The 22,547-nt window shown below is 49.4% G+C and overlaps 1 protein-coding gene and 2 long non-coding RNA genes across 8 annotated transcripts in view; 1 reads left to right on the top strand and 2 right to left on the bottom strand.

Moving 5' to 3' along the window:
• The window catches only part of LOC125388291 (uncharacterized), a 334,710-nt gene that overhangs the window by 22,390 nt on the left and 289,773 nt on the right, over positions 1-22,547 (bottom strand). The gene's annotated exons all lie outside the window — the stretch shown is intronic.
• The window catches only part of Ttc7a (tetratricopeptide repeat domain 7A), a 102,985-nt gene that overhangs the window by 5,058 nt on the left and 75,380 nt on the right, over positions 1-22,547 (top strand). For all 6 annotated transcript variants that reach the window (XM_048416303.3, XM_085690948.2, XM_085690945.2 and 3 more), the window contains exons 2-5: positions 3,440-3,603; positions 6,390-6,558; positions 19,560-19,690; positions 21,291-21,406. In XM_048416303.3, coding sequence (XP_048272260.1) covers positions 3,440-3,603; positions 6,390-6,558; positions 19,560-19,690; positions 21,291-21,406 — 580 coding nt within the window. The remainder of the gene's footprint in view (positions 1-3,439; positions 3,604-6,389; positions 6,559-19,559; positions 19,691-21,290; positions 21,407-22,547) is intronic.
• On the bottom strand, positions 12,934-17,263 carry LOC125388290 (uncharacterized). Its single transcript, XR_007228179.3, has 4 exons — positions 16,844-17,263; positions 14,681-14,794; positions 13,335-13,470; positions 12,934-13,239 (listed from the first exon to the last, which is right to left on the bottom strand). It is a non-coding gene; the product is annotated as an uncharacterized LOC125388290 (long non-coding RNA).

Raw genomic sequence — 22,547 nt, 5'->3', positions numbered from 1 at the left:
GACACACCTGCTGAGTGAAGATCTGCTAAACCAACAGTCTGGGAGGGAGGACTGGGAGGGAGGACTGGAAGGGAGTGGAGCCTCCCTGGGAAACCGATCCCCTAGCACCACACACAAAAACAACGCTGACTACCCCTGTAGGAAAGTGAGAGCCGCTCACCCCTGCTGTGGGATTTACTGTTAGCGCCCAGCTTAATCATCTTAGATTGCAGGCTATTCTTTATGTTTCGACTATCAGGCTGGCAAGGTAGCTCAGGGGCTCAAGGTGCCTGCTGTCATGCCTAGTTTCTATCCTGTACCCACTGGTGAAAAGCGAAACTCAGTGGACTCCTTCCAGGCTGTCCTCAGACCTCCACAAGCCAGACAATGGGCACCCCAGCCTGGGACTACCACCCCTCACCTCCATTAAGTAAATGTTTGTTTGTTTGTTTTTGTTTCCTTTAGTTAGAGCCCTGCTCTGAGGTGCAGGAGAGGCATTCGTCTTTGCCTGTGTTGTGTTGTTGGTTACAAAGCTAACAAAAACTGCATCTGTCCACTTTTAGGGCTGTGCAGGTCAAATGAATCCCACGATAAAAAGACTGGCACTTCATAGGCCCACGACAAACATTAGTGTTCCTCACAGTCCTGTTCCCTCGGAGTTTAGGGCAGTGCTCGTCAAACACTTTTTAGAGGGGACAGTTTTTGGTTTTTATCTGCTAGGACCGTCTCCCCCCCACCCCCCCAAAAAAACCTCAAAAGACCCAGGCCCTACAAAAAATGATAGGAAAAAAATTACAGTTTTTCACCCTCTTTCTTATTTTTTTTTTTTAATCATTGGGTTTAGTCAATTCAACAGTACTTTGGCGGGTTTCTATACAGACACTCAAGTTTTTGCCCATGTGGTGGTGGTGAGGTTGTCACAAGCTGAGGCCTGTGCTGATGCACACCACCCTGGGCCGCACAGCTTCTGAGGGTGCTCTCATTTGTGGAAAGGGGCGCGTTCAGGGAGCGAAGCAAGTTTCTTTTGGCAGGAAAGGTGTCAAGATGAGGGGTCAGGAACTCTGGAAGGGCTAGGTGAGCTGCAGACCCGGCTGGCACTGCGGCACAGTGACAGTTAACCAGCACAGGGTGGAGAGGCTCCTAAGGGGCGGGACCCTCTCACAGAAGAAGCCTGCGGAGGGACACAATTCCCCAGAGCTAGCTTGGAACCCTGCTGTGGGTTTTACACAGCACGGCAGAGCCCTGAGCAACCTGCATCCTTGCTAGAAGTCCACCCCTCTCTGGGGCTGAGATCTGAAAATGAAGGTCGCCTTCCAGTCCTGGGTTAATTTAAATTTTATTTTTGAGTGGGTAGTGTGTTCACTTAGTTCAAAACAAAGGTGCCACAGGAGTGGAAAGCCCCACTGCGTCTCCAGTCTGTTCCCAAGGTTTTCTGGCGGATGTGTGTGTGTGTGTGTGTGTGTGTGTGCGCGCGCGCGCGCGCGCACATGCATGTGTTTCTATCACTTGCATGGAGAAATGTACAGTGGCTTATGACTGCCGGGTACTATTGTGCGCACTGCTTTTTCCTTCTTTTTTTATTCTAGCTGGCTTGGAACTCGCTAGGCAAGCCTGAAACTTGCAGAGAGCTGATGCTGATGTCACTACCATGATCTGCTCACTCTGCTTGCTTCTTCAATGCCAGGGGCTCACCATGTAACTCTGGCTGGTCTTGAATTAGCTGTGTAGACCAGGGTGACCTCAGACTCAGAGATCTGCCTGCTTCTTCCTCACTCTGCTTTGTTATCGTCTTAACTTGAAGTTTCTTCCACAGATGCACATGAAAAGCGTTCTGGGTCCTTTTTTTTTTTGGTAGATGAAAGGCGTCCCTTTTATGGACGTAGAGAATTTTAATTAGCCACCCATTGATGGACATACAGCCTGTCTACATTTTTTGGTAGTGTAAGTGCTACTGAATGAGGAATTATGAGTAGGTTGTTTTACATATGCAAATGCATCTGTAGGATGTTGCCAAGTTGCCCCTTCTAGAAGGTTCTTCAATTTATGCTCCCTTAGCAATAGATGGTAGTTTGAAAGGGGTACTTTTGTAGGCAAGTCCTCAAAATGTTAATTTTTAAAATCTTGAGGTTGGTAGCAAAGGGTCTGATGAAGCCTCCTTGGGGCAGAACCCTCATGGGACTGTATGGCTGAGATCTGGGTTAGGGTGCTCTGTCTTTTAGAGAGGGAGATTGAGCAAAGTCAGTTAGTTATTCTCAGGACAGGGTAGGGTGACAGCTGAAAGCATCGTGAAAAGATGGGGCAGAGTGGATGTTCCTAGAGACACTACGGAATTGACGGCTTCCTCTCCTGAGAGCTGGGGTCTGATTCACCAGACAGGCATTTATTATGCACTTCTATTGAGTAGTTTCTCATCCTGGGTGATGGACAGGCAGTGAGCACAGCCCCTATTGGCTTTTGGACTTTAAGCTTTGCACACGAGACTTCTGGCTCCTGTGTGTGTGTGTGTGTGCGCGTGTGCGTGTGCGTGTGTGTGTGTGTGTGTGTGTCTCCCTCTACCATATGCAGCAGGAATGTGGCCATGACAAGATTGGGATTTTATTGTGGTGGGGGAAGCACAATCAGGTAGTCTAAAGCTACTTGCCAGGTTATGAGGTGTGCAGGTGAGCGCCTGTGTGAGCGAACTCTGGAGAAGAGCTGAACATGTTCAGTGACCTGCCCTGCTGCACAAGAAGCTGTGTAAGCTGCAGTTGCTGTTTGGTTTAATCTTGAGAAGAGCTGTTCTGTCAATGCAAAGAACTCCAACCAAACCAGATTAGACCGAATTAAAATGCCTCTCTTTAATAAATGTGGCCCTCTCGGGTGGACCAAGACAGCATGGCAGGGAGAGGAGCCTCTGTGGTCCCACGCCCCCACCCCTGAGCCTAAACAGCTGGTGGGAGTGGTCCTGACCTCCCTGGGGGAGGGGCCAGGGCTTGGCAGGTTGGGAGTTGGAGTCAGACCAACACAACTCCCAGGCTAGGGGCTGGGGTGAGGCTTCCAATCATTTATCCCAGACTCCTTGGATATAGGGGTGTTAGAGGGCTGGGGTCTCACTTTCAATCAAACATTCACTCTTTGCTCTGGCTGCTAGATCATCCCATGCCACACTAACTAAAGTCACTAAAGATGGGGCAGATCAATTGTACTCGACCCCAGAAACTAGGAGAGTGAAATGTGTTGTTAAGCCACACCATACAGGTTCCCTCTTCCATGGTTTAGCCGGGTGCTTTTTTCTTTAGATTTGATCCTTGCTCTGTCACCCAGACTGGTTTAGAACTCCCTGCAGGCTTCAAAGATTATGTAGGTTCGTGGGAAATGCATCTTTCATTTTACAGACCTGAGCCATTCATGTGCTGGGTAGAGGCAGTTAGGGGCCCAGGATGTCTACGATGTGTTCAAGGATCCTTGTCCTGTTTTCCAGATGACTTTGGGAAGCTGTTGCTAGCAGAGGCCCTTCTGGAGCAGTGTTTAAAGGATAACCACAACAAAATAAAAGACTCCATCCCTTTGCTGGAGAAGAATGAGCCCAGGCTAAGCAAAGCCAAAGATCATCTGAGCAGCGTCCTGAACAATGGGAAGCTGCAGGTGAGTCTCCAGGCTGTCTTGCTCCAAAGGTCAGCGTGGGGCTGGGGTATCTAGGCAGCAGGTGTGCTGAGGTGGAGTCCTCTAATGGAGAAGAGAAGGGGCAGGTAGTCCTGAGGTACCTCCTGTCGTCTCGACCTTACAATCTGGGCGGTCCTTGAAGTCCCAGCTAGCCCACTTCTGTGGAGATGAGTGAAAATTAGCCACCATGCTCACTTCTGCTCTCCCCTGGGCTCAGGAACTGCAGCACTGCATCAAGGCTTCCCGGGTCCTTTTTACAGTGGAATGCCATTAACCCCTCTTCTGTGACCTGGGAGAGGTGGTTGCTTGGCAAATATGGCTCCATCTGCTGTGACATCTCAAGCTCTGATGCTGCCTGCTACTTCCTGGTGCTGACTCCCAAAGAATAGAATAGATACAATGGCCAAGAGACTTGGACTGATTGGAGGAAGACTTCTACAAGGCTTCAGTCTCAGAATGAAATACTTTCTCATCCAATCTTTCCTATTGGGCTTTTTGTGAGGGTACAGGGACATGAGGCAGAGACAGGACAGGGGACTAAAGATCTGTTTAACACAGGAATCTTTATCTTAAGCTGAGGAAGTCTTATAGGCACCCTTCCACTTGGCCAGCACCTGGGATTCTGACTGGTTAGGTTGACAGACTAAGAACACTTCAAATTCAGAGTCAGGGTAGCCGACTTTTAATATCGCCAAGGAAAGACATTAGAAAAAAATCAGAATGTAGCAGTGGAACTATAGTTTACCTTTGCTCCATCAGAGAGAAAGATGCCTTGACAACGAAGGTTGGGATGGATATACTTCTTGGCCCCAAGAGCAGCTTTTGAAATAACAAACATTTCATTTTGGGGATCATTCACTGTGTTGTTCCCCCACCCCTGACTTAGTGGATGCTGTGTTGTAAACGTCATTAGTTCACAGGGGTCCACCAGCTGCTACACCCACTTATAATGCCCAGAATGTGTCCTGCTGAGTCTCGCTGCCCTGTGCGCCATTGTAATCACTGTGCATGGCCTGTATTTATCTCCCTCGTCTCTCAGGGGCAGTTCAGAGCTGTGTTCTAGACTATGCCCTGTTAGTGTCCTTGGCTTCCTCTCCTTCACCCACAAGGTAGGTTGGGCTGAGTAGAGAGGACTGAATCTATAACTTGAGACCACCACATGAAAGGGCAAAGACGCCACACAGCTCAGAAGCACTGTGGACTGGATCCCTCTGGTGATGTGTCACCTGTGACCCTGACTGGAGGGAGCTTCCTGGGAGCTGGGGGCATTTCTAGGGGGAGGTGTGGCTGAGGGAGTAGATGACAATCTGGACAGGCATGGGAAAGGTTTTGAGTTAAGCGAAGACGATGAAGGAATGGGATTCTCCAAAACCAGAAAGATGGGGCTTGGTTTTGCCTCACCCCATGTCTCTTTCTTGGTCTCTCCAAGGGAGGATGATGGTGAGACTGGTGGAGGCTCACCTTCCGATCAAGATACCTTGACCTACCTACCCACTTGCAGACTGGGAAATCACCCTCCTGCCAGCGGGAGAGGTTAGGGGTTGGAACCAGAACTTCATCTCCAGACAGAGTGCCCTTGTGCCAAGGGCAATGGCCAGAACCTGGTTGAAAAGGCCAGCTAGGCACAAAGCACAAGGCATAGGCTTTTTTTGTTTGTTTGTTTGTTTTGGTTTTGGTTTTGGTTTTGGGAGACAGGGGTTTCTCTGTATCTTTGGGGCCTGTCCTGGAACTCGCTCTGTAGACCAGACTGGCCTTGAACTTATAGAGATCAACCTGCCTCTGCCTCCCAAGTGCTGGGACTAAAGGTGTGTGCCGCCACTGCCCAGTGTGAGTGCTGTTAGGAGGTGAAAATCTTCAGAGTAAAGTAGACTCACATCTAAGGCTAGAGTTTAGAGCCCAGGACTATGGCCCAACCGGACCAGCTCAGCCTCTCTCCTCAGCAGTACTAGCTGAAGTGACAGTGAGCACATCCTCTGTTAGGGTGCTTGGCCAGGGCCAAGCCAACCAGCTGAGTCCCTAAGGAGGCCTTGAGAGTCCTCTGAGCGGGTGGAGACTTGCAGACAAGCAGCACTGCAGAGAGCTGGGTTTGGAGTAGGTATTTTGGGCCTCCCAGGTTCTGCACTTAACCCTGCTACTGCTAAGATGAGGATAGTGACCCAGCAGGCCTTCACTTCACCTCTTGTCCTCTGTCCCATGCTGCTAATGTGCCTGGTCCCCCTTCTCAAAGGTCTGCTGCAGGGGTGTAGGTGCCACCTTCAGGGTCCTCGTGGGCTCTTTCTAAAGCCTTTCACCTAATTTCTCTAATTTCACCTAACACACACACACACACACACACACACACACACGTACAAACACGCATGCACACATTTAATTTGGCTCATCCCCTGCCCTTAAGTATTCAGAATAAGTACTGAATTCCCGAGCAGCCAACCTAGATCAGAGCCTTGTGTGGGCTCTAAGAGAGTGGAGACAGGGCCCAGTTCTGCAGCTGCTTTAAGTCAGGACACAAACGCACACATACGAAGCCATGTGTCACAAGCATTGCATTAAGAGCCACAGTGCCGTGGACTCAGCTGTGGAGGCAGGGAAGCCACAGGCAGGGGGCCACAGGCATCATGGAAGACTCCCGGAGGAGGAAGGAGAGGGTCTTAGGCAGTTCATGGTATATGGCTCAATAGGGGAGGAATATCTTCATCTTAGGTACCAGGAGAATGGGCATGGTGGAAACTTTGGAGCAGGAACCTGCTAACGTGTCTTTGTACTTTCAGCCACAGTACATGTGTGAGGCCATGCTGATCCTGGGCAAGCTGCATTACGTGGAGGGCTCATACCGGGATGCCATCAGCATGTATGCGCGGGCCGGGATTGATGACATATCCGTGGAGAACAAGCCCCTGTATCAGATGCGGTTGTTGTCAGAGGCGTTTGTCATCAAAGGTAGTTGTACACAGCTGTTTGGACCTCCCCCACCGCCCAGGTGTCTAGAGCAGGTGGCAGCACAGGGCAGTGGACGGTGTGATGAGGGTGGACCTGCAAGCTCATGTACAGCCAGATGTTAACCCAGGCCCTGGCTACACGCTCCCTTTCAGGACAGCCTGGATCTCAACTCTGTGGACTCAGGTTCTCACCTGGGCTTTGTTGACAACTATGTGTTACCAAACTGGATGCCCTTGGGCAAACTGCCTCTTACCTTTCTTGGCTTCTGTTGACTTATTTGCAAAGGGAGGTTGCGATACCAGCCCTCCCAGTGTTCTTATGACCAGCTGAGTTATATAACTAGGTCAAGAAAACCTTAAAGGGCATGCCAGGTCTTGTCAGGCCTGCTCTAGTGACTGACACTGCTGGGATCTGTCACTCCCCAGGTGTGGGGCCCCTGTTGTGAGCAGAGAGGGGCTGCCAAGATCCAGTGATAAAGACTTCCTGGAGGAGCTCTCAACTTCCAGGGCAAAGAACACTCAAGGAGAAACTCAGGGGCACAGGATCAGTGAGAGGAATTTCATGAAGAGGACGGGTTCCTAGCTGTGTTGTTGATCGTGAACACACACACACACGTGCTCACACACACATACACAGAGCACATGCACACACACATGCGTACATGCACACACACGTGCGAGCATACACGTGCACACACACAGCACACTCTGGGAAGGGCCTGCTGTTCGCCTCAGTGGCAGTGAAATCACCTCCTCCCAGACTTGCTGAAATTCTGAGACGTTTGGACATCTCTCTATTCCAGTAAAATCAACCCTTAGAGAAAAGTCTAGATAAGCCACCTGTATTCCTATCGGGATTTGGAACCTGGCACTAGTAGAGTATGTGTTACCCTCTTTCTGTGTGGGGAAACTGAGGCCTAGAGAGGAAAAGGACCTTGCCCAAAGTTACCCAGATGGAGTGAGGGCCAGAGCCTCCTGTCTGTGATGCTGGTATTGGAAAACATGCATTCCCTCCCTGTTCCGACACAGACACACTTCTCTGTGGGCTTTGGGTTCTCACAGGAGCAACATTATGGCTGGAGGGGCCCTGAGGTCTCCGAGTCCTTTCCGTCATCCTAGGGAGCCTACCACGTTGGTCTCCCTGGGCAGGTGGGCTGGAGAGCAAGTGCCCACATGGCAAGGCACAGACTGTGAGGGTCTTCGTCCTCTGCTAGCTCACCTCCCTCTGTGCCTGGGGCACTGGGCAGTCTTGGGAAGTGGTCAGTTTTTGGTGCTCAGGTCTTGGGGGTTACTTGGGAAGCACCTCAGCTGTGGATGTCCTGAACTGAACGTCCTCTCTTGGGTCTCCTTTTCAGTCTTTCCTCTATCAGCCTTGCTCAGTACATTGCTCTCTGTGTCCTGCTCTCTCCTCTCTCCAGCATGCCTCCAGCTTCTTGGGGGAACACAGTCCTGGTGGTCAGAGGTCCTGCCAGGGAGGTAAGGATCCGGCATTGCTCGTGTGGGCTGCTCAGTTGCAGGCTCCCATCCCTCAGCGACTGCATGTGTCCCACCCCTGCCCCTTGCCTGACTCCTCTCTGCTTGTCCTCCCTGACTCCTCTCTGCTTGTCCTCCCTGACTCCTCTCTGCTTGTCCTGTTGCAGTGACCACACCTGCTGCTTGGCATGTTGGGGTTTGCCTGAGCCTGTGTGTGCCCGAGACCATGCACAAGGCCTTCAGTGTGTGCCTGCTGTAGCTTCACTGAATCTGTGGGATCTGGGGGTCTCTTTACCCAGAGGGCGCACAGGGAAATGGGAAGCGCTGGTGGTTGGACTGACTTCATTTGAGAACACGAATGTAGTGACAGCGAGAGCCCTGAACTCACTGAGAATTGTACTAGTAGCCATTACATCCTCACTCCAAGTCAGGTATGACCTCACCTGAGTCTGCAGACCCCTGAGTCTGTGCTTTCTTCTTCCCATGTTCTATTTGAGTAGCTGAGGCTGGAGCTGGTGGCTCCTGCCAGAGCTCACAGCACAGGATTTGAACCTAGGCAACCAGACCTCATAGACAACCTCTGATGTAGTGCTCAGAAGTCTAGGCAGAAAAGAGTTAGACCAAATCCTTGTGTTATAGATAAGGAAACTGAGGTTGATGGAAAGAAAGCCATTTACCCAGTACCTGAGTTAGCTTCTGTTGGGACTAGCATCCTCCATACCCCAGAGGCCTGTCAGCCTCTTTCTCATTCTGGGTGGCCTCTGAATGAGCCAACCTGACCCAGTCCCAGAACTTCTGGCTGTCACACTATAACTTTCTTTTTCCTTTTCCATTTTAGTCTACTCATGTTTGTGTGTGTTGTATGCCTGTATGTGTGGATGTATGTTTATGTGTGTGTGTGGGGGGGTCTTCATGCATGTGTGTGTATGCATGTATGTGGGGTCTGGAGTTGGTGTTGGGAATCATCCCCAATTGCTCTTCTGCCCTATTCATGGAGGTAGGGCCTCTCAGAGTTTGCCTTGAGGGTCCTGTCCCCACCTTCTGAGAGGGGATTGCAGGCAGCCTATTGTGCCAACCCAACATTTCTGTGGGTTCTGGAGATCCAAACTTTGGTCTTTATGTTTGTGCAAGAAGTCCTTTATCACTGGGCCATTTGCACAGCCCAGGACGACAGCTCTATAACCCATTTGTGGGGGGTTCTACAAATTTGGTGCTATGCTACCCAGTGCACACATGGACTGAGAGGGAGACCATAGAGCTGCAGTGTTTAGAGGGGAGCCTGAACTCACCAGCCTGGCAGACCTGATGAGATCAAGTATGAGGTGCTGTTCTTCTTCTGGGGTTCAGGACAGGCTTCTGATCTCTCTAACCCATCCTCAAAGATGTGAAAGCATACCCAACTCACCGTGTTCCTTTTCAGAGCAGAGGGACTTGTCAGTGTGACCCTCAGGGCATCTAGGACATAAGGTACACCTCCTTATCGGACTGGGGCTCTTGTTTCCAGGGAGGCAGAGAGGCTGACCTTAAACCTCACTGGGTACCTTGAGAGAGGGCTGCCTATAGTCATCTCGGGTGTCTGTTGTTCAAAGAGCATCATGTGTAACATATGCGTGTCTATAGGATGGGAAATACATGACCATTCAACTTCTCTAAGGGTAAAAAGAAGTATTGCCCGTGTCAGGTATTGTTTCACTCAGAAACAATAAGGACTGGCCAAGTGGTCCTCTTATGTGGTGGCTTTCCCAGAGGGTGAGGGCTCTTGTCACACAAGATGTCTTAGCCGCTGTTCTGTTGCTGTGAAGAGACACCATGACCAAGACAATTCTTATAAAAGAAAGCATTAATTGAGGGCTTGCTTACAGTTGTCATGGTGGGAAGCATGGCAGCAGGCAGATATGGTGCTGGAGCCTAAGGGGGCCATTCTCATTCAAACCACCACACTTGATGACCTGAGTTCAGTCCCTGGTGAAAGGAGAGAACTAACTTCTGATTTCCATGCTGTGTGCACACAGATGGATACATGTGTAAAGAAGCCAAAAACAATACAAATATACATTTCCTCCACTAAAATAGAAGCATACTTTTGTGAAAACACCTTCCATTTCAGAAATTCTATCCTTTTGCTTTCTCTTGCATCATTGTCCATGCCGATCGTACCCTTCTCTCTCTACTTCATGCATGGATTCCAACACTGCAGTTTAAGCGACCCCTGTACAGGCATTTCCTGGGTTATTCTGACCATTGCCTCTCCTCCAAGCTCACTTGGAACCAGTTGCACTGTGTTTACCCTCTTCTGTCCGTTTCTGTGGGCTCGTTCCTCCAGGGGTCTGGCCTCTAATGTTGTTCCTTGAGGTCTCTGGCCCACATCCCATTAAGAAAATATCACTTGCCAGCAGTCATTTAAGCCGGCACCTGATGGAGACGCCGAGGGTGAACAGCTGGGTCCTTAGCTTAGGGGGTCTTAACATTAGTGGAAACTGCCAACTCTAGAGAACAAGAAGTAGAAACCCCAGAGAAGGTTGCCCATAACTTGTAGCCACCGATTCTGAGTGGCCATGATGTCTTTGGTTACTTGGCTGCCCCAGGCCTGTTTTATGAAAGACTCTGCCCTGACTCTCAGCCTTCTGGACATTTAAGGGGACGGTTTGTGAAGAACGGGCTGCTGCTGAGGGGAGTACTTCAGATGGCCTTATGGTCTCTACCGGTGGAGGCCTTGTCTGCAACTTTGGGACTCCCTAGAACTCTTGGTTATTGGCCTTTGACAATTGGCTTAGGATCCATGGATGAGGAACCTGAGCCACAGACTATGTTTCTCAAAGTCCTTGGATCTCTTTCAGACACTGAGGGGTCTGCAGGGCATTGGGAACTGAGAGCTGGCAGAAGGGCTCAGGTATCATGGTTGGTGTCCTACAGTTTTGACGCTGGGTCATACCACCATGAAGTGTTCTCTTCCCCTTTCAAAGGTCTGGGTCCTAGACCTCTGTGGGCCCAGGGTAACAAGCTGCCCTCTTTTCTGCGAGTCTAAGCCCTGAGGTTTGGACCAACTCCAAGTTGCTTTAAGGTCTGTTCTCAACATCTTGAGCCTGCAGTATTTGGCACCAGACTACAACATCTAGCTCAGAGGGCCATTGTGTGCAAACAGCTTCCTCCTCCTCATGCCGGTGCCTTCCATTTCTCGGATTCATTCAGTGTACTGATGACACAGAGACCCCTGCATCTCCAGGCATCACCTGGAGCCTTCCAGACCTTAGTTATTGCTTCCTAATTTGGAATCACTGTGGCTCCATTCTTGATGGAATTGGGGTGGGGGGGTAGGGGTCCTTCAGGACTAGAGCTGCCCTCTGTTTCAGCCAAGCTGGTTTCATCTTTCCTGCCCAGCTTTGGGAAGACCAGCTTGTCGGCTCTGAAGAAACGTGACCTTTGTTCACATCTAGTTAACTTTGGGAGACGGAAATTGAGCGGCTTTGCTGCCTGAGCCTTTTCCTCCTCGGGGTGTTAGGTGTGGGAAGGTGGTTTCTATTCACTTCCTGCCAGGGCAATCCTAAAATATTCTGTTGTTTTTTTAATGGCTTATTCAACTTTTTTTAAAAATAAAAGAGCACCAGCTGCTCCTGCGCCAGGATATGGTAGCATATCAGGTTTTTTGTTTTGCTGTATGTTCCTGGTATGGCAGGAATTAGGTGTTGGCTTTGGCTCCGTTCCCAAGGTGTAGGCTGTCTGGCTTGTGAGGAAGGGATGCACCCTGTATGCTGCTACCCGGGCCCCAGGTTGTGGGCCTCAGAATGAGAGGCTGACTTCCAGCTAGAGAGGAGGCATCTCAGGACAAGGTTGGGTGTGTTCACTGCCAGTTCACCAAGCTTACACCAAATGCCAGCTGGGCTGGGAAGACCACAAACGGTAGAGATTTATCTTCTACTGTTGTGGCAGTTAAGGCAAGATGGCCCCACAGGAAGGAGGTCTTGGGCTGGGGAGGCAGAAAGCATGTGGTTTTCCTGTGTTGTGTCCTGGCAGCCCCACAGAAGCAACCTAAATGAGATGTGTGCTTTGTCCTCTGGTATGGGAGGGTACAGCCTGTCACAGAAGGGGCAGTATGGCAGAGCAGCTTAGTCCTTGGTGCAGGGGCTTGCTTGTCACACTGTAGCTGATCAAGGAGTAGAGAGCTGGATTAGAATTGACTCGGCTAGAATCCCCAAAGCCCAGCCCTAGTGATTTGTGTCTGGCACCTAGACCTCCTTTAGTAAAGGTTCCACACATTCTGATGGAAAGTGTTCCACACCACCAGCTATTGGAAAGTGTTCAAACACATGAGCCTGTGGGGCACGTGTCACATGCAGCCTATAGCCCCTCTCCTCTGTCAACGAAGCCTTCCCTAGGAAGTAGCTGGGGGTGTGGGTGTAGCTAGGGCTTAGGGAGTGTATTTGAGAAGGCAACTTGTACACTTGTATCTACCCTACCAGCAGGGTAGACAGCTGTAACTCAGCCATCAGATGCTCCAGTGACAGATGAGAGAAGAGCCTGGGCTTTGGAGAGCCTCGGTGGATGCCGAGGGCCAAGGAAGATGCAAGAGTTTGAGCTAAGCGGAGAGTATTAAAGCCAGAGGACCAGCATCTGGTCTCCGTTCTGGCGTTTATACCTAAGGGGTCTGGAATGAATCTGTTCTTCCTGAGTTAGATTGCTGACCTGTGGGCCTGGAGAAAACTGTGTTTACTAGGAGGACATTGTGAGCATCATAGCAAAGCACTTTATAATATTCTATTTGTTTACTTAACATGGTTTTTCTGTGAGCTGGCCTTTATCAGTAAGCCCCTGTTTTTGTTTAGATAAACGAGGTCCCCTTAAATATTTTGAGACATATCCTTCCAGTCTGTTTTCATTACAAGTCCATAAGCTATGCGTTGACATCTGCTGTTAAAAGTTTTTATTTTGCAAGGTACATACAGTGATGTTTACCTGCAATCCCAGCTGCTGGGGAAGCTGAGGCAGGGGATTTGCAAATTTGGGCAACACAGAGACCCTGTCTGAAAATTATTTGAAGACTGTTTTATGAGAAGCCGGAGAGATGGCTCAGTGGTTGAGAGCATTTGCTGCTGTGCAGAGGACCTTGGGTCTGTTCTGAGCACGCACGCGGTGACTCTCCACCACCTGGAGCTCCAGTCCCAGTGGATTGGATGCCCTCTTCTGGTTTCCATAGGCACCAGGCATGCACATACTACATGCAGGCAAAACATATACAAAAAATAAAAATAAATAAATTTTTTTAAAAAAAAATTATGTTAGGGCTGGGGATGTTGGTAGAATGGTTACCTGCCTAGCATATACAAAGGCTCCGGTTTGTTCCCCAGCACCACATAAGACTAGGCTGGTGGCACATCCTTGTATTCTCAGCACTTGGAAGGTGGACCCAGAAGGACCAGAAATTTATGAGGCTAGCCTGGGATACCTGAGACCAAAACACAATATAAAAGTATGTCAAAACACATGCATATACACACATATTATATACATACATACACACATATACGTGGGTTTAATCACCAATATTAGAGATACATAGGTTCGTATATATCATAACAATTCCAAGAGCTGAGCATGGTGGTGTACTTTTGTAATGACAGCATTTAGGTGGCAGAGGCAAGAGGATCAAGGGTTTGAGGCCATTCTCAGCTGCATAGCAAGAGAGTTTGAAATACAGAGACCTTGTCAAAAAAAAAAAAAAACAAAAAACAGTGAAGACACAAAGCATGCATTTTCACGTTGGTCACATGGCTCTGTGTAATTGTCTCCAGAACTCTTTCTTGTAAAACTGAAACTCTATGTACCATGCACAATGCTTCCTCTTTTTCCCCCTCCACCCTCTCACCTCTGGTGATCAGCCTTTTATTTTTGTATTCTATGAATTTGAATTCACTTTATTAGAATTGCATAGTATTTATCTTGTTTGTTTGCTTGTTTCTCTATGTGTAGCCCTGGAACTCACTTGGTAGAGCAGACTGGCTTTGAACTAACAGATCCACCTGCTTTTGCCTCCCAAGCGCATAAACTAAAGGTGTGTACCGCCACCTCCCAGCTATATTTATTATTTTGTGTCCGGCTGATAATATTATATAATCATCTATTAATGGAAATAAATAATAGAACTGTGAATCTGGATATATAAAAATTTTTCAAGACCCAGATTTCAGTTCTTTTGAGTTTGCCCATGGATCCTGGAGTTGGTAATACCACTTGCTAGCGAGGTGCCCCATATTTCCTTCCATTTCATAGTCCCACTGTTGCCCAATTTTTTTGTTTATTTTGTTTGTTTATTTTTGTTTTTTCAAGACAGGGTTTCTCTGTATAATAGCTCTTGCTGCCCTGGAACTCACTTTGTAGATCAGGCTGGCCTCGAACTCACAGAGATTCATTTGCCTCTACCTCCCAAAGGATTGGGAATAAAGGCGTGCGCCACCACTGCCCAGAAGTTGCCCACTTTTGAGTGTGATCTGTGGCAACCATTGCCCATCTGACCTTCAGGTTAAAGAATAAATTGAATTTCTTTTCTTCTCCCCAGCCACTCAGGGTGCCCATGCTTGGTAAACCCAAGATCAAACATCTTCTGTACATGCTGTAGTGCCCTTTCGCCGGCAGAGTGGGAGAATAGAGAATGTTACCTTTTTGGAGAGGGAGTTTCTTAGCAAAGGAAGCCTCCTTTGCTCTGGACTCCACTTCTGTATCCAGGGCCCAAGGCTTCGAGGCTCCAAGGGTGGGGCTTTTTGGAAGGCCTGCTACAGGGATATAATGATTCATCTCAGACTGAAGGCATTGCAACCAGCCTGGTGCTAAGGCCAGGGCTGGACCTGGAAAATGTGGAGCTCATGAGTTCTTTTGAAAGGGGCCTGCTCCTTGGCTTGTTGATGTTGTTTTCACAGAAAGTCCCCATTGGCCAGGGGGCACAGGAAGCCATGCCAGGGACTTGCTGGCTTCCTGCCTACACCACAGGGTTGGTCCATAGCCACCAGGAACCTTTGAGGTGGGCTCAAGGGCTGCTTGTCTCCCCCTGGACCTGGTGCTGTACTGTTGTTTGGCTGCTTGAGAGAAGGAGCTGATGTGGGTTTCCAAACACAGTGGATAGGAAGTAGGCCTTCTTCGCAGTCAGACCCCAGGATTTCTGGCTCTGGGAGCCTTATTGGTCTTAAGCATGTTGAAAGTTATCTTACAGGAACTGGAGGGAGATGGCTCAGTGGCAGCGCACTGACTCTTCATCCAGAGGACCCAAGTTCAATTCCCAGCAACCACATGGTGGTTCTCAACCATCTGTAACTCCAGTTCCAAGATACCAGGCACACACATGATGTATGGGCATATATACAGACAAAACTCACAGACACATAAAATACAAATAAATAAAAAGAAAGAAAGGTATCCTGTCGAAGATCACCTCAGTGAACACATCTGCTTAACTTCTAACTTATATTTCTTTTTAAAAAGGACATCAATCTCCTTATTTTCAAATAAAATTTTCTATCTGTGAGCTCATGTAGATTGTAAGTGTATAATCTGATGACTTGAACTAGTATGAATACCCACATAGCCAACATGCTGTAAGTAGAGCAGTTCCTCCACCGTAGGACGTTTCCCAGCACCCTTCCCAGCTGACCCTCGCCACCATCTCCCAGGTGACTCCCTGGTTCTCCTTCGCTAATACAGTGAATGTCATATATGTGAAATCACGTAGTGTGTACTTTTGGATGGCTTGCTTCATTTGAATATTATAATTTATAAGCTGTTATTCTGTGTGTGTTTGTGTATATCCATGTGTGTCTGTGTTTATGTGCATGTGTGTATTTCATGACTACACGTATGTGTTCTGCAGATGCATGTGCATGCCAGAGGACAGTCTTGGGTCTTTTTCCTCAAGGCCAGTTAGCGTCTTTTGAGACAGGGTCTCAAACTCACCAAATAGTGTCAGGTGGGGGGCAGTCTGAGTCGCACCAAATAGGTTAGGCTGGCTGACAAGGCCTCGGGGTTCTGCCGCAGTTTGTGAGTGGGTTCGTCAAGAGTTTTTTGTTTGTTTGTTTGTTTGTTTTTTGTAACGGAGGGCAGAACCTTTCCCTGCCAGGCACTTAGTCAGCCTGCCTGACTTTGCGCATCAGGAACAGCACGGTGACAACCCAGAATAAAAGTATGAGCAGGAGATACAGGGTTTGGTAATTTACAGCATTGGCAGAGCTCTTTCCTAGAGCATGCCTGCCTGGGTTCCATCCCCAGAGACACCCAGAAAAAAGAAACACAAAGCAGAAACGCAGCTAACATTCTCCGCTGAGTCAGAGGGAGAGGGTGTTAGCGACTTTCCTCAGTGCTGAGACAGAGCCTTGACAACAGCAACTCAAGGAAGGAAGAGCCTATTCCAGCTTAAGGTCTGAGCAGAAATCCGTGATGTCAAGGGAAGGAAGCCATTGCGGGTCACATTACACCCACAGGCTGTTCTGTCATCGCAGCCCATAGAAGACCCACCCCAAATGTCTTGCCAATATTTGGGGTGCGTCTTTCTGCCTCCATTTACCCAGTCCAGAAAATACTTTTCACAGATGTGCTCAGAATTGTGGATAATATTGTCACCTTGCCCATCAATACTGAAAACATTAGAGGGTCTCAAGGAGGAGGTAGTTTTGCTTTGCGCTGACTAGAAACAGTGGGCTTAGTGTCTTGGAAAAGCGTGGTGGTAAGCTTTGCCCTGGGGGTAGGGATGGGGATAGGGAGATAGGCAGTGGGGACAATTGTAGCACAGGGAGGAAGGTGGAGGTGGAGGCCCCATACCAGAGTCCTCAGTTCACCTTTGCAGCAGCCAGACCGTGGGAAATTTCAGCAGCCTGAACAAGAAGTGTGCAGAAAGGAGTCCACCATAGCTCATCTCCGGGCGCCACACAGCTGCTGCCTTGGAGCAGATCCGCTCTGTGTCTCTTGGAGTTGGCCGGCTCCTGTCACCTGCACTTAGTTTTCTGGGCCGGTCTTCTTGAACAATTTGTTCTTGTCCTACCTTCCTGCATGGTGACTTGCAGCACACCTGGGAAGGAGGTCTGGGCCAGCTGAAGGAGAGGCCATGGAGCCTGCCTCCTGCCCCGTTTTTCTGTTCCTCCTCCCTGGTCCTGCAGTGAAGATCTTTCTGCTCTCCATAGTGAGTCATTTGGCAGACACCCTGTTGACACTCGGTGGCCTGGGTGATTGGGTCTTTGTGTTGAGCAATGGCCTTCACATTCTGTGCCTACCTTCCCCCAGACTGAGGTTCCTGGCCTTTGGACATGGTCACACCCCAGTCTGGCAAGAGAGCGAGGTCACTGAATCTGTATGTGCTGATATTGGAGCCAAGAAAAACAATGCTAATTTCTTTCCTTGTATTTGCAGAGCACTTTGTACTTTGTGGGCCATGGTTGGCTTCTTTTCCCACCCAGACAGCCTGTGCTTGTCTGGTCCTACTGTGTGTCAGGTGGAGGACAGTTCTTAGCATTAAACTGGTGCTAAGAAGAGCCTATCACCATCTATTTGGGAGATCATATGAGAAATGAGTATAAGAAGCAGTGAGAGATGAGACGTATAAGCCATGACCGAGAGGAGAGTCTGGAAGAACCTCAGAGAGGAGGGGGCATTCAGTAGGTTAGAGGATGATCAGTAGCTTCGTGGACTTGGTGGGGTGGTGAAATCCAGGTGGGAAGAACAACCTGAGCAAGCCAGGATGGCATTGCCCACAGTTGAGAGCAGGAAGTTGGGGTGGAAGAAGCAGGTAGGGTAAGCTAAGATGTTGGAAAGGTGATCCGGATAACTCTTGGTGGACATCGGGTGAAGCACCCCTAGTTTAGACCTCCTCTGAGGCAGGAAGCACCCTTGGGGACTTTGGAAAGGTCCCCTTGGAAGCAGTTTGGGTTAGAGTGAAGTGAGACCACAGGTAGCAGGCCTCTGTGGCCACCCGCTGGAGACATTCAGCTTAGAGAAGGGGGTGGAGGCTTAGAGGACTGTGTTCTTAATCCTTCCCATGACTAAGTTGACTTGTGTATCTGTTGCACACAAGGTAGCGTGGGGCACGGAGACGAGAGACACACCGGTTCTGCCCATTGGGAAGCCCAAGTCCTGGGGGCGGCATTCTCTAGTCAGGTCTGTGTCAGCTGCAAGAAGCAGAAATGGTTCAGTAAACCAACTTTGACAAAGCAAAGAAAGGAAAAAAGCGCGTATGTGGGTGGGTGGATGTTGGCTCGTACACGGACTTTTCTAGGAGGTGGAGCTTCCGAGAAGGTGGCGTCCTGGCCGTCCCAACACTGTTTTAGAATCTGCGCTTTTCTGACATGTCTGATCATTATTCTGTGCGGGCTTTCTCTCTCTCCAACCCCCAACAGTCTAAGAATGCTTTTCCTTCTTTGTCTTTTGCAGATTGGTTTATTAACTTTTCTTTGACCCTTGGAGCTAGATGCTTAACTAATTTAAAGACATTTTAACTGCGGCAAAGAAAGTGACATGACATAACATTTTATTTTAATGTATGCAGTTGAGTAGTGTCATTTATATTCACTCTGTGTGGATATCATTTTGTTTGGTTGTTTTTTTTTTTGTTGTTTTTTTTTGTTGTTGTTTTTGTTTTTCGAGACAGGGTTTCTCTGTAGCTTTGGTGCCTGTCCTGGAGCTAGCTCTTGTAGACCAGGCTGGCCTCGAACTCACAAAGATCCGCCCGCCTCTGCCTCCCGAGTGCTGGGATTAAAGGCGTGCGCCACCACCGCCCGGCTATAAAACGGTTTTTTAAAAAGATTTACTTATTTTATGTGTATGAGTGTTTTGCCTGTATGTATGTCTATGTGCTTGTGCATGCATGCCTGATGCTCGCTGAGGTAAGAAGAGGGCATTGGCTCCCCTGGAACTGGGGTTATAGAACATTGTGGGATGCCCTACAGCTTTTTGGAAGAGCAACAAATGCTCTTAATTTCTTTAGCCCAAGACGTTTTTGAAGGCAGATTTTTCTCTCGCATTTCCAGGTTAGCCGCTGGCACCCATTTAACAATGCCAGTGACATGACAATTAGGAGACTGGGTCTCATTGGCCCACATGGAGCCATGTTGCTACCCGTAGTTTGTCACCATGTCCTCATGCTGAGACAATGAAGGGTGGTCAGAGGAAAAGCGGGTTGTCGCCGCTGAAAGACAGGGCCAGAGCCGCAGGTATCCACTGCAAGCAGATAGCATGTCAACACAGATAACTGCTTGGAGGTGAGCAGTGAGCTCCACGGGACTGATCTTCTGCCTGCTGTACTTGTGTAATGGGCAGGGGCGGCACGGTAGGACCATGCTGGTGGCACATGATGATGTGGGGCCCCAGTGCCTTTTCTTGGCTCATTGCTTGCTCCCAGCTGCTGCTAACACCACTGTTGCTTCAGCTTCCCCTCTGCTCCGTGGACCTCAGCCTCCCACTGGCTGCTCCATGTCATACATCCCCTCAGATGCACCTACCCTGAGAAAGACCTGGAGTCCAGGCCTAAGCAGGGCAGGTCTGAGGCTCTCTGTTTCTCCGCAGGCCTCTCCCTGGAACGCCTGCCCAACTCCATCGCCTCCCACATCCGCCTGACAGAGCGGGAGGAGGAAGTGGTTGCCTGTTTTGAGAGGGCCTCCTGGGTGGCTCAGGTGTTCCTGCAGGAGCTGGAGAAGGTGAGCGGGGAATAGGGGTGCCATCCAAGCAGCTGCTCTCTCTTGGCCACAAACCGGGTACTAGAAGAAGGCACCTCCGCTCCCGACATGCCACTCCTTTGGCCGGAGAACTCATCATGGTGCCCTGGTTCTGTCAGGGTCTCTACCACAGGGGAGACATTTAATAAATAAGTGGGTCTGTGTCACGCGAGAACCCCACGGTGAGCTCTGTGTGGCGGCCAGATGTGACGGCCTGTTTATGTATTCACTTGATCACTCCTCACAGCAGCCCTGGGCCAGAGGCGTCAAAGGCCGTCCTGTAGTAAATGAAGTTTAGAGAGATCAAACCCCAGCTATGTCAGGAGCTCCTGGACAGCACAGGGTCTTGCTGACTCTTGCCCTTTGTCAACCTTCCCTGCTTTCTGGAACCTCAGGAGAGCTTTGCTGAATTCCAGAGAAGATGGGCTATGGTGCCCATTCTCTAAACTTTTCAGAGGTGGGCAGAGGCAGGCAGCCGAATCTGAGCAAGTTCTCAGCCCCACAGTTCCCGCCTTCCCAGTGTGCCTCGTGGGGATCTCAGCTCCTCCCTGTATTGAGGAACTACTTTCATGTCATGCCGTGCTCTGAGGGCTTTACATGCATCTTGTCACTTAACCCCCAGTGAGGGGGTACAATGGGTGCTGCTATTGTTCCCACTTTATAGATGAAGAGTCAAGATTAGAGAGAAGTTACACAGCCTCCCGAGCTCATGCAGTCAATGAGCAGCTTTGGCAGGGACGCCAGGGCCTAATCTCTAACTTTTGTGTGTAGCTTTGTGGTACGCAAGTAGAAATTATGTTTTGTGGACATTTAGTCAATGTGAGATAGAAGGCTCCCCCTCACCCCACCTTCGAGACGGGATTTCTCTGTGTAGCCCCGACTGTTCAGGAACTTTTTCTCTGTGAACCAGGCTGGCCTTGAACTCAGAAATCTACCTGACTCTGCCTCCTGAGTGCTGGGATTAAAGGTGCACAACACCACCGCCCAGCAGGTAGAAGGTTCTTTAGCAGAGTGAGTTAGAATTGGTCCATGAAGGAAGGGATGGATGGGAACTGAAACCCATAATAGCCCCAGACGATAGCTAAACATCTTTGTGTAAATGGCAGAGTTAGCTGCCACCTGTTCTCAGAATTGGCCCTTCCAGAATAGTCTACATTGGGCCAATCATGTCATTAATCAACAGACTTTTGACCCCAGTGCTATTGACTTTTGAGTCTGGAATCTTCTTTACTATGAGAGCCACCCTAATATTATATGATTTTAGCAGCTCACACCCCAAATTGGAACAGCCAGATGTCCTCGGAGGGCCAAATCGCCCTGATATGGAGCCTCTTGACCTGGTTGGCTATCAAGAAAAGAAGAGAGATTACAGTCAGGCCTCAGTACCCATTTTCTGGCAGAGGCTGCTCAGAGATTTGGTTGAGTTGACCCTCGAAAGGTCATTGGGATCAGGGATGGACAGCGATGTCAGGAGCTCCTTCCAGTTCTCATTTTCATAGCCATCATGTGCTTTTCACCTGACGTCCTGGCAAGCTTCCTCTGAACTCCTGGATAACACTGTACCTTTACTCTTCCTCCTCAGACTTCAAACAACAGTGCATCTCGGCACCTAAAAGGCAGCCCCTCAGTTGACTATGAACTCACTTACTTCTTGGAAGCTGCCCTCCAGAGTGCGTATGTGAAGAACCTGAAGAAAGGGTAGGTGCTGTTGGCCTAGCAAGCCCTGGATGCTTCTCTCTGGGCCTGGGCTTTCCACACCTGCCTTCTCGGTTCCGGCTGTTTTCCTGTGCATGTGTGTGCATGTGTGTGCACTCTCCTAGAGAACTGCTTAGAGCTGGCTTGCTTGGGTCATGCCCATGTTAGATGGGGTGTTCAGGAGGCCATGTCGTAGGAACAACTGAAGCAGTAAAACCTGGGCACGGACAGGAGGAGCCCAGACAGGCATGTGTGGGGAACCAGGAGTGGTCCTCTTCAGAGGGACCAATGGGAGCCCAAGACCTAGAAGCTGGTGCTGAGGGCAGGGGGCTCACCAGCCAGCACTGGCCAGGTGGCGGTCACTGTGAAGTTATAGGCAAAGTCATTTCGTTTTTCTTAGCCTGGTTCTTGCTCACTTCAGTTTTCAATGGATCATAAGGCATGAAGGGCAGGGAGGGTGAAAACATCCTTTTGAGGAGCCATCGTCAAAGAGGGAGCAGGAAGCTTGCATTCCTGTGCATTGCCTTGCGGCCCAGGATGTCAGTCTTCGTCATCCGTTTCTATGAGTAATGAGGGGGTGGCTGGTGTTCTGTGCCAGGCTGAGAGTGGTGGCTTCTGGTGTGTGGTGGGTGATCCTTTTAAGGGAGCTGTAGAATCAGGAGGGCACCCTACAGGCAAGCATGACTCAGAGGTGAGCCTGCAGGCTTCTGTGCAGATGGAGGTAGGGGATCCTGGCTGCCCCTGCAGCAGAGATTTGGGGTTTCCTCAGCTCCTTGGCATCATTACGTCTCCTCTGGACACTGTGGATTGGAGCTGGATGATGTCACTGGTGAGACTTGTGTACTGAGTGCAGCCTGTTTCCATGGAAGAGAAGGCATGTCTTGTGTCTCCCCTCCCCTCCCTCATCCTCACAGCCAGTCAGTAGATAGGGTTACAAAGATACTACCTCTCTTTCAAGGTGGCCAAGGGTCAGATCATGGTCACATAACTTCCTTCTCACAGGGACTCTAAAGTGTTTGTGTCATTTTTGGTATGACGCATCCTAGGAAGTGTCGCTTTATTCTTATTATTTAACCTGCGTTTGAGCCGATCAATTCCTGCACATGGCATCTGTCTAGTTAGAAAACCAAACACTGCTTTTTTT

Source organism: Myodes glareolus, chromosome 6, assembly GCF_982192425.1.
Source record: "Myodes glareolus chromosome 6, mMyoGla1.1, whole genome shotgun sequence".
NCBI lineage: Eukaryota > Metazoa > Chordata > Mammalia > Rodentia > Cricetidae > Myodes > Myodes glareolus.
The sequence above is the reverse complement of the archived record's forward strand: the minus strand, read 5'-3'. Positions and strand labels throughout refer to the sequence as shown.